Genomic DNA, 17,702 nt, shown 5'->3' on the forward strand with positions numbered 1-17,702 from the left:
GAGAAGGCAGTGGCAACCCACTCCAGTACTCTTGCCTGGAGAATCCTATGGAGGGAGGAGCCTGGTGGGCTACAGTCCATGGGGTTGCAAAGAGTTGGACACGACTGAGCAACTTCACTTCACTAGAATAAGGATAGAGGGGCTTCCCAGGTGGCGCTAGTGGTAAAGAACCCGCCTGCCAATGCAGGAGACGTAAGAGACACAGGCTCAATCCCTGGGTCAGGGAGATCCCCTGGAGGAGGGCAAGGGAACCCACTCCAGCATTCTTGCCTGGAGAATCCCATGGACAGAGGAGCCTGGTGGGCTACAGTCCATCGAGTCACAGAGTCGGACACCACTGAAGTGACTTAGCTCAGCACAGGGGTGAACAATGTGAATAGAGGGTAAAACAATGGAAGGTGGCCATGAAATTGTGTCCTTGGCTTGTTAAAGGAACAGAGACCCAAGGAAGAACACTAGGGGAGCAGACTCTACTGATGGTTCATGGGGGATTTCATGATCACTTGTGACAGAAGGCATGCCACAGCCATGGGCCGGTGGGGCTAGGCCTGCTGAGGGAGCCTGTCTGTCCCCACGTAGCCCTCTCCAGGGCCCAGAATTGGGCCAGGGTTTGGCTGGCCGAGTCCACTCTGGGCGGCATCCGTGGGCTGGGGGCTGGGGGTTGGGGGCAGGGCTGAGGCCCTGAGGGACCAAGGATTCCGTGGATCTCACCTGGCGCTCACTTGCCTCTGCAGACCCTGCAGGGCACGTCATTGACCTGGTCAATGACCAGCTGCCGGACATCAGCATCTCAGAGGAGGACAAGAAGAAAAACCTGGCGCTACTGGAGGAAGCCAAGTCGGTGAGCGAGCGGTTCCTGACCCGCCGTGGAAGGAAGTCCAGGAGCAGTCCCGGAGAGTCCTCACCAGGTAGGAGGCCCCTCTGAGGGGCAGGGAGGCCCGGGCATCAGTCGCAGCAGGAGCCCTGGTTCTGAGAAGTGCCCTCAATGCGCCTGCCCCCAGGAGGACTGAGCCTCATGAAGAGGATCCTGTGAGGGGAGGGCATCTTGCCCCACATCAGAAGCTCTGAAATACCCAACTCTATGGCACCCCACCACAGTACTCTTGCCTGGAAAATCCCATGGACGGAGGAGCCTGGTGGGCTGCAGTCCATGGGGTCGCTAAGAGTCGGACAAGACTGAGTGACTTCACTTTCCCTTTTCACTTTCACGCATTGGAGAAGGAAATGGCAATCCTCTCCAGTGTTCTTGCCTGGAGAATCCCTGGGACCGGTGAGCCTGGTAGACTGCCCTCTATGGGGTCACACAGAGTCGGACACGACTGAAGTGACTTAGCTTAGCAGCCCAGAAAACTCTTTTACCTTTCAGTTTAGGGGGACTATGTGTTACCATTGTGTCCTCCTGCTTTGCCAAGAAATACTAGCCCATATGATACCCGTGAACTTGACCTGGGCTCCCCAGTCCCTGAACCCTGAAAGAAGAGAAACCCTTTGTGTGATGCCAGCGTGCACGGACCCCTAGGCCACCCTGCAAGTCAGGTCTGCGTGGCATCTCACCATCCCCAGGAGGCCCTGCTCTACGGGCACCTCCTCTGCAAAGGTCAGGAGAGGCCGGCACTGGGCTCCCTCTTCTTGACCTCCAGCTGGAGACCCCGCGAAGGATCCTAGCTGCTAAGGGGAAGGGAAGGTGGTCTTCGGTGTTTTTATGAAATTTCTGAATTAGAAGATTTTCCTGGACCCTGAAATCCTCCTGTTAACCCTTTGGCTAAAGCCACTCTTTTTTCTTGAGCAAAAATTTGGGGCAGTTAGACAAGTCTGAATGTACTTAGGAGACAAGGGGTGCAATGAAAATCAGGGCCATCCTGGCAAGCCTAAGATGTACAGCCTTTGGAGCTATACCTGCCAAGTGATGCCAGGCCCTCTGTTTCTAGAAGGTACTTTGGGTTGAGGCCAGGCAGACGAGGAGTAAGATCCAAATTGCTGTCTGTCACCCCTAAGTGACCTTAGTGCCCCCTCTGTTGTGGCAGGGAGGAGTTAGGCTGTGGCAGGAGCCTTGTATAGAGTCTAGAATCAGCCTGTGAACCCGACGAGGCAGACCCCAAGGGTGAGACAACCTGAAAGGATGTCTTTGTCAGACTGAAGTCCTGAGCCTTCACGAATGCTGGCCAATCTGTGTGTCTCCACAGCTATTTCGCCAAACCTCAGCCCCGGAGCTTCTCCTGCGTCCTCTCAGAGCAACTCCCTCACTGTCCCCACGCCGCCCGGTGAGGTCCAGTCCCCCGACATCGCCTGCCCTGGTTCCTCCCTGGGCTCCAGGGCTTCCATCCTGTGGGCTTCCCAGTCGGGACCCCTCTTGGCCCCTTCCCCTGGGGCCTGGCTGGGCGGCCTCAGATGAGGAAGATATGCTTGCTTTCAGGGCTTGAAGCTAGCGTGGGGAAGTGGGCCTGGCCTAGGGTGAGGAGGCACACAAGGTGGTGGGAGCGAGCTGTGACCGGGGCCCCTTGTCCAAAGAGGCCTTGGAGAAAGGTGACCTCAGAGCTTACTGCAAAGGCCTCTGGGCCACAATTTGTATTTTGACTGCTTCCCTTCACAAGGCTGCGTTCAGAGCCATAACTGCAGCTCAGCCAGGGAAGGAGTGAGGTGCCCAGGAGAGCAGCTTGCCCTGGTCAGAGGTGCAGGGCAAGCTCAGGCTCAGGCCAGGCAATCTGGGTTCAGAGCCCAGTGCTGACCCTCTTGGCTGTGTGGCCTTCTCTCCCTCTGCCCCAGCCTGCTTACACGGTTTCTGTGATGATTAGATGAGGGCTCCCTGCGGAGCAGCATTGTGAGGGGTATTCAACAAACACGGGCTCCAGGCCTGAGGGACCTAAGGGAGGGCCTTCTGGGGAGGACAGCTGAGAGTCTGGGGGCGCTGGGCATCACTCACCAGCGTCTGGACTATTGTAGGTTTGGATGTGTGCAGTGGCCCACCGTCCCCTCTGCCCGGAGCACCGCCACAGGTAATAGGGCTGCTGTAGGGTTTCTACGCCAGCTAGTCTCTTCTCTTACCCCTTAGCTCCTGAGAGGCACCCCGTGACCCCCTGGAGGTGGGGCTGTTGGGCGGGGGAGGCATCGACACCACCCTAAGGTCTCCTTGAGGGTGTTTCAACAGGAGATAGGGTCTCTTCACGTGGCTGGCTGACTGGTGTTTACTTTCTCCAGCAGAAGGGGGATGAGGCCGAAGTCCCTTCACCTCACCTTGCCGAGTCTGTGAGTTTGAGCTCTGCCCAACTGGGATGATTTGAGTGTGGGAGACACAGTGTTCCAGAAGGCTAGGCCCTGGGCAGCCTGCCAGTGGGTGTGCGTGAGTAGAAGGTCCAGGCTGAGGAGGCTAGAAGTTTCCTCTGCCCTGCATTGACTAGAATTCTGAGGAGAAGGGGGTGAGGAGGTGGGATTTAGTGGGAATGATTTCTGTGGTGGTCCTGCTCATAGCCCTAGACCCCCAGTCAGGCTGCTGCCAGAGACCCGGGGGACTGCTGGACCCAGCAAAAGCCAGGCAAGTCTGCTGTTCCAGTCAGCTTGCATAAAAATTGCAAGGAAGCTCCAGCCCCTAGTTGGGGCTCTTCTTGGGGGGCACCTGGAAAATTTCATCTTGGCTGGTGAGCAAAAGAAGAGTCCCACACCTGCTCAGAGTCAACTGCTCAAGGTGGTGTCAAGAGCAGAAGAGAATATAATCTCATCTATTAATAGAACTGGGTCTGGGATAGAGTCCTCTATTAGAGTGTTAGCGCACACACAGGACAGCCACACAAATACCCACACAGAACCACATGCGCCTCACAAAGCAGCTTTCCCTGGGAAATGAAAGAATATAGAATCTTAGAACTTCTGAACAGTAAAATATCAGCTTTGCAAGAATCACCTCATTCAGTGATCTATAGCCTCTTTGGGTTCATAGAACTCTGAGAAATTGTTGAAAGCTGTGGATTCTCTTCCCAGAAGAAATACATACAGCCCATGAACAGCACATATACATTTGCATATAATTTCAGGCAGTTTAGGACTTCCCTGGTGGCTCAGATGGTAAAGCGTGTGTCTACAATGCGTGAGACCTGGGTTCGATCCCTGGGTCAGGAAGATCCCCTGGAGAAGGAAATGGCAACCCACTCCAGTACTCTTGCCTGGAAAATCCCATGGACAGAGGAGCCTGGTAGGCTAAGGTCCACGGGGTCACAAAGAGTCAGACACGACTGAGCGACTCCACTTTCTTTCTTTCTTTACAAATCTGATGGGAAATCTGAGGCCCTAAGAGTTAAGGGCCTTGCCAGGCAGAGTCAGGGCTAGAATCTGGGGCAGTTGAGTCAAAGCCAGAACTTGTGACTGCCCCCATGCTGCCCTCCGTTCCACTGTCTTCTGCAGCTCGTAACCCTCGAGAAGTTCTTGGCAGGTTTTGAAAGTAGGGCCCTTGTCCTGTCTGTTTTACAAACCTCAGGCTTGTTTGTAGGTTCTCTTTACTGGCTCAGATGTGACTTTGCAGTCCTCCCTTTCTACCCAGCCCACCCTCTACGTGCAGTCCCCTTAGCAGGGTCTGTGGGGTAGAGACCCCACAGCAGAAGCGAACTCGCCTTTCTTCTCTCCAGCCTGCCTCCGGGGTCCCAAATTTACCTTGTCTCTTTCAGAACGTCCTCAAAGGGCTAGCTGACCGGAAGCAGAATGACCAGAGGAAACTGTCTCAGGGCAGGCTGACTCCCCGCTCTCCCACAGTTGAGAAGTCCAGAGAAATTGCAATAGAACAGAAGGAAAACTTCGATCCCCTCCAGTGCCCGGAGGCCATACCCAAGGGCCCAGCTTCTGGCCCAGGCAGTGGTGGGAAGATGGCCCTTAACAGCGCCCAGCCTGGCCCTGTGGAGAGCGAGCTGGGAAAGCCACTGGCAAAGACAGCCAAGGAGGGCAACCCTCTGCCCAGAGGTCCAACCCAGGGCCCTGGGGGGGTGGCTCCCCAGGCCCCCCAGGGGAAGAGTACAGTCGGAGAGCCCACAGGGTCCAAGGTTGGCTCCAAAGCTGAGCTGTGGCCCCCGACGTCCCGGCCACCCCTGCTGCGGGGAGTGTCCTGGGACAGTGGCCCTGAAGAACCCGGCCCCCGGCTGCAGAAAGTGCTTGCCAAGCTGCCACTGGCTGAGGAAGAGAAGCGTTTTACAGGCAAAGCTGGTAGCAAGCTGGCCAAGGCGCCTGGACTCAAAGACTTTCAGATACAAGTGCAGCCTGTGCGGATGCAGAAACTGACCAAGCTTCGTGAGGTGGGTTTCTGGGGCCTCCTGGGGTGGGCTGTGCATGCAGGTCCCTACCCTGGGCTGAGGACCGCTGGGCTGAGCTGGGGTGGCTCTGGCCCAGACGTGGGCCTTGTAGAGCCCTAAATGTCTTCACCCTGATAAGCCAGGCCCGCTGGGCTGTGCACTCGGCGTAAATAGCATCTTTGAGGGTGTTTACCCGCTCACTCGGGCGAGGTCAGTTGGGAAGTAGCTGCCACACAAAGCCACATTTTGAGGGGAAAGTGGGTGTATGGAAGGGCACATGGCCCCTCAGTGCTGGACTGTGTTTCCCCACTCCAGCCAGAGCTGATGCCTTATGAGCAAGGAGCCTTTGATGGAGCACCCTGTCACAGACAAGGATGGGATGGCTTTTCTTTCCGTCATGCCCCCAAGTTTTCCTCCCTGGTGCTTGTTAAAAAAAGGGCCTCAAATCCAACATTCCCAGCCAGGAAGGGCTACTCCCTCTTGGAATTTCTTCCAATATCCATCATGTCCCCAGCTTTCACTGGCTATCAAACCAGACACAACTGTCTGTCATGAGGCTGCTGCCCTAACCAGGGAATGACTGGGGGGCATCCAGAGATGGGGGAAGAGAGCCCTGGATGTGAGGAAGAAAAGAGGTTACTAAAAGAAATCCTTACCTGAGCCCTCCTTCCCCAGAGGGCCAACCCAGACCACAGGCCAAGGCAGCCAGGACTCCACAGGGTGGAGTGACACCAAGGAAGCCAAACGGTCAGGCATTTGCCTTCTTGGGCTTCTGGGCATCAGAGGCCAGGCCCAGGCAACAGGCCACCCCCAGACCCCTGCATGTTTCTCTCTGCAGCAAAGTAGAAAGAATCTGGAAGCCTCATTTCGCTAACCACTGCCCTGCCTCTGACCTCATCCCCAGCCCCCACCACTACCCCAAGCCAGGGTCCTGAGAGCTGCTTGGTTGTGGGCGGCTGGCTAAAGAAACAGGTAAAGGGCGCTGGCCTGTGGCTTCCATCTGGGCCAGAGCTCCCTCTGCTGGCCTCTTCCTCTCCTTCATCCAGGAGGCAAACCGCCCAAGTGGCCTCTGCTACAGGGACACTGAAAACCCTCTTAGAAAGCACAAGTCCCAGGGCCAAGGAGCCCTGTCCGGTAATTCCTCTTGGTGGCGCTGGTCTTGGACTTGGTACAAGTGTGAGGCCCTCTGTGACATACCTGGAGTCAGCAGCCCCATCTCTCCCCAGCTCCGCTGGTGAGGCCCCCAGCAGCAGGGGCTGCTGGCTTGCTGCCTTGGGGTGGCAATCGGCAGTCCTCACTTGTCTGGAGAGTTTTAACATCTCAAGAGGTGCCATCACAGGCCACTGAGGAGCTGGGGGCAGGAGAGGACACAAGTCCCAGAAGTGGGCACTCACTGCCCAAGAACAACAAGGCAGGAGGCTCCAGCCAGCTCAGAGCACAGCTATGAGATCACAGAGATTGTTTCCATCTTTGGCAGCTCCGTATACACCCAGGGGACCTTCCTTTCCCCAGAGCCCCGGGCTCTGCTTCTGTTTGTCCTTCAGCCTTCAGCCACTGTGTGGCTGGCAGCTCTCTCGCCCTGAGGCTCACAGGCTGATTTTAAAAGGCAGCCACACCAAGGACAATTCCTGACTCAGGGAAAGGGGTGCTGAAGCTGGGGTTTCTAGCACCTTCACAGGCCGGGAGGGAAGCAGTCTTCCTACTGCCCCGCATGTGTCCTGACTACCCATGTTCCCAGGGTCTGCTCCGTGAGACCGAGCAGGCACAGAGCATAGAGCGGGAGGGGTCCAGCCTGAGGTCACCGTCTGAAATGCTGTCTTTCTTTCCCTAAAAAGGAGCACATCCTGCTGAGAAATCAGAACTTAGTGGGGCTCAAGCTTCCAGAACTTAGTGAAGCGGCCGAGCAGGAAAAAGGTAGGTGGGATTGAAGAGACACTCTCCTCAGGCTAGGGCTGGGTTCATTTTCTCCAGATCAAAGAAGCTGAACGTGTAAACACTGCACTTCCTGTCAGGGCCTTTGTCTGTCCCAGTGGCCAGTGTGGGCCGGATGCCGAGCAGGCCCTTGCTAAATATTTGCAGATGGGTGAATGAATGAATCAGATGGTGTTTCCTGCTCCCTCAAAGAACCTCTAAACCTGCCTCCTTCCAACCAGCCCCTGTTCCAGATCCTGCCAGTCCTCCCTGAGTCTCATTAGCACCTAGTGGGTCTGGAACCGTGACCCAGGCCTGAACTTTTGATGCTTCCTTTTCCTTTTCCTCTCACACCCAGGATGTCACCAACTAGAACAGTTCCTCTTTTTGAGACATTAGAGTCATCACTTGCTTTCTAATCTGCAGTCACCACAGAGTCCAGACCCCAGCCCCTCCTGCCTGGGGACTGCAAGGCCCCACCCACCCTCTTGCCAGACTTGTCTTCAGAAAGGAAGACTAGGGAGGGAGGGGTCTTTCCTCCCCTCCACCCCAAGCTCCCTCTCCTGACTTACCTCTCCGGACGGCTGATGGCTCATTCAGTCATTCTCAGCACAGAAGCCTTCTGCTTGAGGATTGCTGTGTGTTCATGTCCATGGTGCCACCAACCGTGTTGGAAGCCCCCAGTCTGACATAGGGGTTTCCCAGGTGGCGCTAGTGGTAAGGAACCTCCCTGCCAATACAGGAGGCGTAAGAGACATGGATTCAATCCCTGGGTCAGGAAGACCCCTGGGGAAGGGCATGGCAATACACTCCAGTGTCCTTGTCTGGGAAATCTCGCGGACAGAGGAGCCTGGCAGGCTACAGCCCACGGGGTTGCAAAGAGTCGGACACGATTGAAGCAACTTAGCACACAGTCTGACGTATAATAACTAACACCTACCTATTCAGCATTGACAAGAAGATTCACAGAAGTAAAATATCCAGTAATTTTTAAAAGAACTAATTTTAAAAAAATCATCTTTCGATGAGATCTTTGGAAAAAATATGATATAATCTCTACTTTTAATTTCTAACTTCTTTATTAAAGCAGATCTAAAACCCTAGGAAAAGATTTATCTTGAAATTTTACCCACAACCACATAAATTCTTTAAAAGCAACAACTTTTTATTCTCTCCGGTGTATATGTGTTAGTCATTCAGTTGTGTCCAATTCTTTGCAAGTCCATGGACTATAGCCCACCAGACTACTCTGTCTGTGGGATTCTCCAGGCAAGAATACTGGAGTGGGTAGCCATTCCCTTCTCCAGGGGATCTTCCTGACCCAGGGATCAAACTCAGGTCTCCTACATTGCAAGTGGATTCTTTACTATCTGAGCCACCAGGGAAGCCCAATTGTTTCTCCCTAATTGGGGTAGCAAATATGTTTTCCAGCAGTTTATATATAGTTATACTTGTATTTATCTTACTAATACTTCTGAATTTTGTTTTATTTAATAAGATATACATATCTGAAGATTTAAGATTCTGTTACCTCAAAGATTGGGCTTCCCGGGTGACTCAATGGTAAAGAAACTCCCTGCCCAGGAGGGGATGCAGATTCGATGCCTGGGTCGGGAAGATCCCCTGGAGGAGGGCATGGCAACCCACTCCAGTATTCTTGCCTGGAGAATCCTATGGACAGAGGAGCCTGGCGGGATACAGTCCATAGGGTTGCAAAGACACCGGACACATTGAAAGACACCAGACACATTGAAAGACACCAGACACTATTAAGTGGTATTTGGCCATGAAGTCCAGTTTCCTGAATTCTTCTCTAGTTGCTCTTTCTATTAATTCTCACTGAATCTTTATATCTAAAATATAATGAACACTCTTAAAAAAAAACAGCAAGGGGGGAGAAGTAACTGACTATACACTTAGAACATATTATAAGGCAGAAGTAATTAAAGTGGTACAGTACTTATCAGAATAAAACAGAATCAAGGGCCCAGAACCAGTCTTTGATATACATTTAAAAAGAATGCAGTGTATGATTATCTAAGCCATGAAGTAACAAGAAATATAAACACTTCTAAAATATCATTGAGGTACTGTTGCTGTTGTCTATTTAGGCACTAACTCATGTCCAACTCTTTGTGACCCCATGGACTGTAGCCCCCCAGGCTCCTCTGTCCATGAAATTTCCCAGGCAAGAATACTGGAGTGGGCTGTCATTTCCCTTCTCCAGGGGATCTTCCCGACCCAGAGACTGAACACGCCTTCCTGCATTGGCAGGTGGATCTTTACCACTGAGCCACCAGGGAAGGAAGTCCCCTGAAAGAGAGCTTGGATGGTTATACATTCTGGACCTCTCTTTTCCCCAGAGCTTTATAAATGCTACACTGCATTCAGTGTTGCCAAGAAGTCTAAGACCAGCTTATCTACAGCACCTCTCAATCCTCACCTTTCCCTGTAGGTGGCTTACTCTTTCTGGGAGGGTAGTTGGAGAAGATATATAGCTACAGATCTATATAAGATGTATCTACATACACAGAAAGAATAAGATTATATGTACACGTATTTTTTTCTGTAGCGGTGTGCTTTTTCAGTCTGAAAATTTGGCTTTTCAATCCATGGAGGAAATTTTTTCTTCTCTCATGCCTTTGACTCTACTCTTTGTTCCTTTTGTTTTCTCCCTACTTCAGAGCCACCTTAATCTGGAAATATCTCAGCAGTGTCTCCACTGTAGGTCCATTATTCTACCTCTCAATACTTTAATCTTTCTTTCCTTGTTTATTCCTTGTGCTCATCTCAGTTTCCTCCACTAACTCAGCTTTGTTTTTATTTCTTCATATTGCCAACATATTGGTTAGATCTATATTTTTAGAATTTTTTTGCTTTGCTTCATTATTTTTGGTCTTCAGTTTATTTTCTTATATTGTAATCTTCTTCCATTTTTATGCTATCCTCTAATTTCACCTCTGACTCTTTTTTTTCATTTTGGGGGGGGGGGTTCTAATTTCTCCTGAGTCAAAGCACTTGTGGCACACACTTTACACAAAAATGCATTTTTGATGCGCTTCTTGCATCTCTATTTCCATCCTGACATCTGCGTCCTGCATGTTTCCTTTCTTCTTTCCTTTACACCTTCCTCCCTACTTTCCTTCCTCTTTTGACTATTTTTGTATGGTTGCCATGACATTTGTTTTCATGTAATTTATTTTTGATAAGAACATTTCTACTTGAAGTTTCTCTTGACCTAGATATATTGTGTAGATCAATTTTCATTGGCTTCTTCCTACCTTTTCTGAGATCTCTGTCCTCCTGGCAGTGCTTAGTTGAGGACTGGGTATTTCGTGTCTGCTTGGTCACTGCCTGGAGAATGGGGAAAAGAGGAAGTTCAGATGGAGCTGTGGGTAGTGGTGGTTGTGGGTTGGTTTCTGCTCTTTTTCTATAACTTTGTACCATAGCACTTGAATTTATTACACTGAAGTGAGGGTATATCTTATTCCCTTGGGTGGGCAGTAGTAAGGCATAGATTATTTCACCAATTCAGGGTAGAATTATAGGGACAATCTGCCCGGGTGTTTATTTCCCACACTTGACGCATCCATTGCCAGCAGCCACTCTCACTCTTCTGCCAGAGAAAGGAAGGAAAAGACAGACAAAATTCAGAGAGTTTGGTCACTCTGCTATTTCTCCGAAGTGCAGGATGGGTGGGTCAGTTTTCAGCTGGGGTTTTCCATGTGTCTTCTGCCACTCACTCCACCAGAGGGACTTGTTTGATTTATTTTCACATGTATCTTCCTTTCTGGTAAATCCCTTTATATTGTTTGAGATTATCAGCTCTGGTAGAATACCATGCTATCATTCTGCTTTTCCTTTTTTTTCCTCTCGTCCTCAGTATGAAAAACAAACAGCCGCACAGGCCATTTTTCATCTTGTTGGAGTGTTGTTTGGTGGGGCGGAGATCTTTCTACTGCAGAGAAACTTTCTGAACACCTCTGCATCTGCCCACTCATCCCTTGGTCCTGTTCTCTTCTGGCTCTGCAGTCACAAAAGTGACTACAAAAGTTTATCACAACCTTACCGTTACCTCTGACGTCTTCCTCTCAGGACTGATTCTTTGAGGGGAGGAAGAAAGGGTTAACAAGGTTGGGAGCTCTACATTTATTTCTAGGAAATTTTTTCTCTGGCCATTATTTTTAAAGATTGTTATCATTTCCTGTATTTGAGAGTTGTGATATATTTTTAGTTGACTTTAAAGTTTTTTGCTGGCTTTGTTGTCAATTTGGTTGCAATCAGGAGGGTGGCTGGTTCTGAGAGCCACTAGTTCTAGGATCACCATTTTTAAAAACGATATTTACTTATTTATTTGGCTGTGCCTGTTCTTAGTTGCAGCATGCAGGATTTTAGATCTTCATTGTGGCATGTGAGATCTTTAGTTGACGCGTGTGGGGTCTCTTTCCCTGATCAGGGATTGAACCTGGGACCCCTGCATTGGAAACCCAGAGTCTTAGCCACCGGACTACCAGGGAAATCCCATGGGATCACTCTTAAGACAGCCATTTTAATGGGTGGGGTTCTACCTAGGGGACTTTTCCAGGCAAAAATCCCCTCATATGACTTCCCTATGATTATTAGGTCTTGTATAGCTCTGTCAATCCTGCAGATTTCTCAGGAGCCCACTTCTTCATTATCTCTCTGCTGGGTGCAGTGGGGATACGTAAAGGCAGAGTGAGGCCTCTGTCACATGGAAATGTCAGAGAGCAGCAAGTGCCAGGGCAGAACTCAAGAGGTGACGGGTAGCTAAGAGAAGTAGCTACCTGATAGGAGTAGAATCTCAGATCCCAAGAGGGATTGCTGGCTGCCCTGGCTCTGACAGATGATTCTCCAGACTTTGTTGGATGCCTTGAGGGCCAGGAACATCATCAACGCTGTTCAGTTGTTGGAAAGATCTAAGTATGTAAACATTCTTCACCTAGAGCCAAAGTATACCTAGTCATCTCACCACGTGATCTCGGTTGAGGAGGCTTCTGATTCATGATTCCCAATCTTAGCTCCATTTAGATGGCTACCACAACCTTGCCCATAGTCCTGATCTCAGGCCTTGACTATAGTTCTGGAAATCTGCTGGGCCCAAATCCATGAAAGATGGTAACAGATGGATAACTATAAAGTCCTGCAATGGAAAGTAAGCATTGTATGAGACATAGATATTTGATTTAGCTCAAGTTAAAGAGATTTGAGACTTTTAATTCGAAGTGTGCTATGAGCCCGTAGGGCACAGCAAGTCTATGCCAAATGAATAACTGAGGTCAATGCAAAGGACATTGCCAACATGCTCCAGAGATAAGAGTTTGATGGAGCACATTGGAGCCTCTGGGGTAGCAACAGCCAGAATGTGGGGCCATGGGATGTGTCTAGAGGCCACATTGAACAGTTGGGAAAATGGAGAAAGGAAGCTTTGGAGCTGTCTGTGAACATGAGAAAAATTTGTGGGAAAGAGAACACTTAGCTTGTTATTTCTGCCTTCAGAGCATAGACCAAGGAAAGGTTTAGGAGATATTTGGGGGGGGGGGGGAAGCTTTTTATTGGTCCTGAGACAACTCAGGACAACTAACTCGAGGCAACTATTTCAGAGATCCACAAAAGATCAAGGATCTAATGACCTTAGCCTTACTCTGGAAAAACCCTGTTTCTACTCCTGTCTGTGGGAATATGGAAGCAAATGCTTATTTCTAAGTGGGACACAGATGATGGAATTCACTTGAGGAAGATTAGTTGGGCAGTCAGCCTCCTGAGAAGCCTGCCAAAGAGAGGGGACTTTTCTAAACATTACAGACCAACCAGCTTCCAATTGCCAAAAACCAATCTCAGACCCCAGACAAAAGAGACTGCTTGGTACTGTGGGGAGCAGTGGGAAGAACAGAGAACTTGGAGCAGATAGAACTGTTTGTAGTCCATGCCATTTACCAGTTCTGTGACCATAAGCAAGTTACTAGGTTGGCCAAAGGGTTTGTTTGGATATACCCAAATGAACTTTTTGGCCAGCACAATATTAATCTTGCTGAGTCTTGGTTTACCCTCCTGTAAAATGGGATGATTAAAGTCTAGCTCATTGGGTTATTGTAAGGATAAAATAACAATTATAAAGCCCCTGGCATATAACCAGGTTCTAATAAATGTTAAAGTTCTTCCTTACCCCCTGAAACAAATTGCCAAGAATATTACTGTGATTTCAAACAGACGTTTTAGAAGTTAAATACTTTTTTCTGTTCTTCCAGGACACCCTTCTGAACTCTCCTCAACTATTGAGGAAGAAGAGTCAAAGGGCGGGCTGGATGTCATGCCCAATATTTCTGATGTGCTGCTTCGCAAACTGCGGGTCCACAAGTCCCTCCCTGGAAGGTAAAATCAGGGCATGGGCTGCACAAGAGCCCACACTGGGTGGCCTCTGTGTTCGATTCTGGATGGAACACAAGAGCACCAGACTTGAGTTTTGACCCCAGAAATGTCAAAGTCCAATAGTCCAGGCAGGGCTAATGTACCCAAAACAAACAGAATAATAAAGGGCCTGGTGAGGTGGTTCCAACTCAGAGAGCAGGTAAGGTTCATAAGCGAACATTCTTTTTGTAATCCAAACAGTGCCATCGAGAAGGTGAAGAGACAACCCTCAGAACAGGAGGAAATATTTGCAAAGCACGTATATGATAAGGGGCTTCTTTCTATAACATATAAAGAACTTATAATTCAATAACACAACATTTGTTAAATTTTAAAAATAATTTTAAATTTTTTATTGAAATAGTTGTACAATATTATATGTTACATATATGCAATATAATGACTCACAATTTTAAAAGGTTGTATGCCATTTATAGTCATCATAAAATACTGACTATATTCCCTGTTTTTGTACACTATATATTTACAGCCTTTTTTTTTTTTTTTTTTTACTATAGTTTGTACCTCTTAATCCCCTATTCCTATATTGCCCTTCTTCCCTCCTCTTTCCTTCTCCCCACTGGTAACCTATATCTGTAAGTCTGTTTCTTTTCTGTTATATTTACTAGCTTGCTGTATTTTTTCAGATTCCACAAAAGTGAGATCATACAATATTTGTCTTTCTCTGTCTGGCGTATTTTACCTAGCATAATGCCCTCCAAGTCCATCCATGTTGCTGCAAATGGCAAAATTTCAATTTCATTTTTTATGGCTGAGTAGTATTGACAACTAATATCTTTAGGTGGCCAAAAGATTTAAATAGGCATTTCTTCAAAGAATGTGTATGAGGGGTCAATGAACACATGAAAATATGCTCGGCATCATTAGTCTTTCAGCTCAGTCGCTTAGTCACGTCTGACTCTGTGATCGCATGGACTGCAGCACACCAGGCCTCCCTGTCCATCACTAACTCCCGGAGCTTGCTCAAACTCATGTCCATCGAGTTGATGATGCCATCCAACCATCACATCCTCTGTCGTCCCCTTCTCCTCCTGCCTTCAATCTTTCCCAGCTTCAGGGTCTTTTCAAATGAGTCAGCTCTTTGCATCAAGTGACCAAAATATTGGAGCTTCAGCATCAGTCCTTCCAATGAATATTCAGGACTGATTTCCTTTAGGATGGACTGGTTGGATCTCCTTGCTGTCCAAGGGACTCTCAAGAGTCTTCTCCAACACCACAGTTCAAAAGCATCAATTCTTCGGCATTCGGCTTTCTTTATGGTCCAACTCTCACATCCGTACATGACTACTGGAAAAAAAAATAGCCTCGACTAGATGGACCTTTGTTGGTAAAGTAATGCCTCTGCTTTTTAATATGCTGTCTAGGTTTGTCATAGCTTTTCTTCCAGGGAGCAAGCATCTTTTAATTTCATGGCTGCAGTCACCATCTGCAGTGATTCTGGAGACCAAGAAAATAGTCTCTCACTCTTTCCACTGTTTCCCCATCTATTTGCCATGAAGTGATGGGACCAGATGCCATGACCTTGGTTTTCTGAATGTTGAGTTTTAAGCCAGCTTTTCCACTCTCCTCTTTCACTTTCATCAAGAGCCTTTTTAGTTCCTCTTCGCTTTCTGCCATAAGGCTGGTATCATCTGCATTGTCTGAGGTTGTTGCTATTTCTCCCAGCAGTCTTGATTTCAGCTTGTGCTTTATCCAATCTGGCATATCGCATGATTTACTCTGCAGATAAGTTCAATAAGTAGGGTGACAATATACAGCCTTGACGTGCTCCTTTCCCAATTTGGAACCAGTCCATTGTTCCATGTTCTGATTCTAACTGTTGCTTCTTGACCTGCACATAGGTCAAGGAGGCAGGAAAGGTGGTCTGGTATTCCCATCTCTTGAAGAATTTTCCACAGTTTGCTGTGATCCATACAGTCAAAGGTTTTAGTATAGTTAATGAAGCAGAGGTAGATGATTTTCTGAAATTCTCTTGCTTTTTCTATGATCCAATATATGTTGGCAATTTGATCTCTGGTTCCTCTGCCTTTACTAAATCCAACTTGAACACCTGAAAGTTCTCAACTCAAGTACTGTTGAAGCCTGGCTTGGAGAATTTTGAGCATTACTTTGCTAACGTGTGAGATGAGTGCAACTGTGCAGTAGTTTGAGCATTCTTTGGCATTGCCTTTCTTTGGGATTGGAATGAAAACTGACCTTTTCCAGTCCTGTGGCCACTGCTGAGTTTTCCAAATTCGCTGGCATATTGAGTGCAGCACTTTCACACCATCATCTCTGAGGATTTGAAATAGCTTAGCTGGACCATCACCTCCACTAGCTTTCTTTGTAGTGATGCTCCCTAAGGCCCACTTGATGTCACATTCCAGGATGTCTGGTTCTAGGTGAGTGATCACACCATCGTGGTTATCTGGGTCATTAAGATCTTTTTTGTATAGGTCTTCAGTGTATTCTTGCCACCTGTTCTCAATATCTTCTGCTTCTGTTAGGTCCATACCGTTTCTGTCCTTTACTGTGCCCATCTTTACATAAAATGTTCCCCTGGTATCTCTAATTTTCTTGAAGAGATCTCTAGTCTTTCCCATTCTATTGTTGTCCTCTATTTCTTTGCATTGATCACTGAGGAAGGCTTTCTTATCTCTCCTTGCTATTCTTTGGAACTCTGCATTCAGATGGATCTATCTTTCCTTTTCTCCCTTGCCTTTTGCTTCTCTTCTTTTCTCAGCTACTTGTAAGGCCTCCTCAGACAATGATTTTGTGTTTTTGCACTTCTTCTTGGGGATGGTTTTGATTACCACCTCCTGTACAGTGTTCTGAACCTTGGTCCATAGTTCTTCAGGCACTCTATGTATCAGATCTAAACCCTTGAATCTATTTGTTGCTTCCACTGTATAATTGCAGGGATTTGATTTAGGTCATACCTGAATGGTCTACTGGTTTTCTGTACTTTCTTCAGTTTAAGTCTGAATTTTGCAATAAGGAGATCATGATCTGAGCCACAGTCAGCTCCTGGTCTTGTTTTTGCTGACTGTAGAGAGCTTCTCCATCTTTGGTTACAGAGAATAGAATCAATCTGATTTCGGTATTGACCATCTGGTGATGTCCACGTGTAGAGTCATCTCTTGTGTTGTTGGAAGAGGGTGTTTGCTATGATCAGGCAAATCTCTGTCAGCCTTTGCCTTGCTTCGTTTTGTACTCCAAGGCCAAACTTTCCTGTTATTCCAGGTACCTCTTGACCTCCTACTTTTGCATGCCAATCCTCTATAATAAAAAGGACATCTTTTTTCTGGTGTTAGTTCTAGAAGGTCTTGTAGGTCTTCATAGAACCTTCGAACTTCAGCTTCTTCAGCATTAGTGGTTGGGGCATAGGCTTGGATCACTGTGATATTGAAAGGTTTGCCGTGGAAACAGAGATGATTCTGTCATTTTTGAGACTGTACCCAAGTACTGCATTTCGGACTCTTCTGTTGACTATGAGGGCTACTCCATTTCTTCCAAGGGATTCTTGCCCACGGTAGTAGATAAAATGATCTTCTGAATTAAATTTGCCCATTTCAGTCCATTTTAGTCCACTAATTCCTAAAATATTGATGCTCACTCTTGCCATCTCCTGTTTGACCACTTCCAATTTACCTTGATTCATGGACCTAACATTCCAGGTTCCTATGTAATATTGTTCCTTACAGTATCTGACTTTGCTTCCATCACCAGTCACAACCACAGCTTGGTGGTGTTTTTGCTTTGGCTCAGCCTCTTCATTCTTTCTGGAGTTATTTCTCCACTCTTCTCCAGTAGCATATTGGGCACCCACCAGCCTGGGGAGTTCATCTTTCAGTGACACGTATTTGACGTTTAGCTTATTTGATGTTTCACGATGTTAATGGGGTTCTCAAGGGAAGAACACTGAAGTTGGCTGGCCATTCCCTTCCCCAGTGGACCACGTCTTGTCAGAACTCTGCACCATGGCCCGTCCATCTTGGGTGGACCTACATAGTTTCATGGCTCATAGTTTCATTGAGTTAGAGAAGGCTGTGATCCAAGTGATCAGTTTGGTTAGTTTTCTATAACTGTAGTTTCCAT

At 48.1% G+C, this 17,702-nt stretch overlaps 1 protein-coding gene across 1 annotated transcript in view; it reads left to right on the plus strand.

Moving 5' to 3' along the window:
- IRAG1 (inositol 1,4,5-triphosphate receptor associated 1) overlaps positions 1 to 17,702 on the plus strand; it is a 115,266-nt gene that overhangs the window by 63,510 nt on the left and 34,054 nt on the right. Inside the window, exons 5-11 of the mRNA XM_052652881.1 lie at positions 735 to 908; positions 2,184 to 2,261; positions 2,941 to 2,993; positions 3,196 to 3,243; positions 4,653 to 5,270; positions 7,103 to 7,181; positions 13,445 to 13,568. Coding sequence (XP_052508841.1) covers positions 735 to 908; positions 2,184 to 2,261; positions 2,941 to 2,993; positions 3,196 to 3,243; positions 4,653 to 5,270; positions 7,103 to 7,181; positions 13,445 to 13,568 — 1,174 coding nt within the window. The remainder of the gene's footprint in view (positions 1 to 734; positions 909 to 2,183; positions 2,262 to 2,940; positions 2,994 to 3,195; positions 3,244 to 4,652; positions 5,271 to 7,102; positions 7,182 to 13,444; positions 13,569 to 17,702) is intronic.

The sequence above is a fragment of the Budorcas taxicolor genome, chromosome 15, assembly GCF_023091745.1.
Source record: "Budorcas taxicolor isolate Tak-1 chromosome 15, Takin1.1, whole genome shotgun sequence".
NCBI lineage: Eukaryota > Metazoa > Chordata > Mammalia > Artiodactyla > Bovidae > Budorcas > Budorcas taxicolor.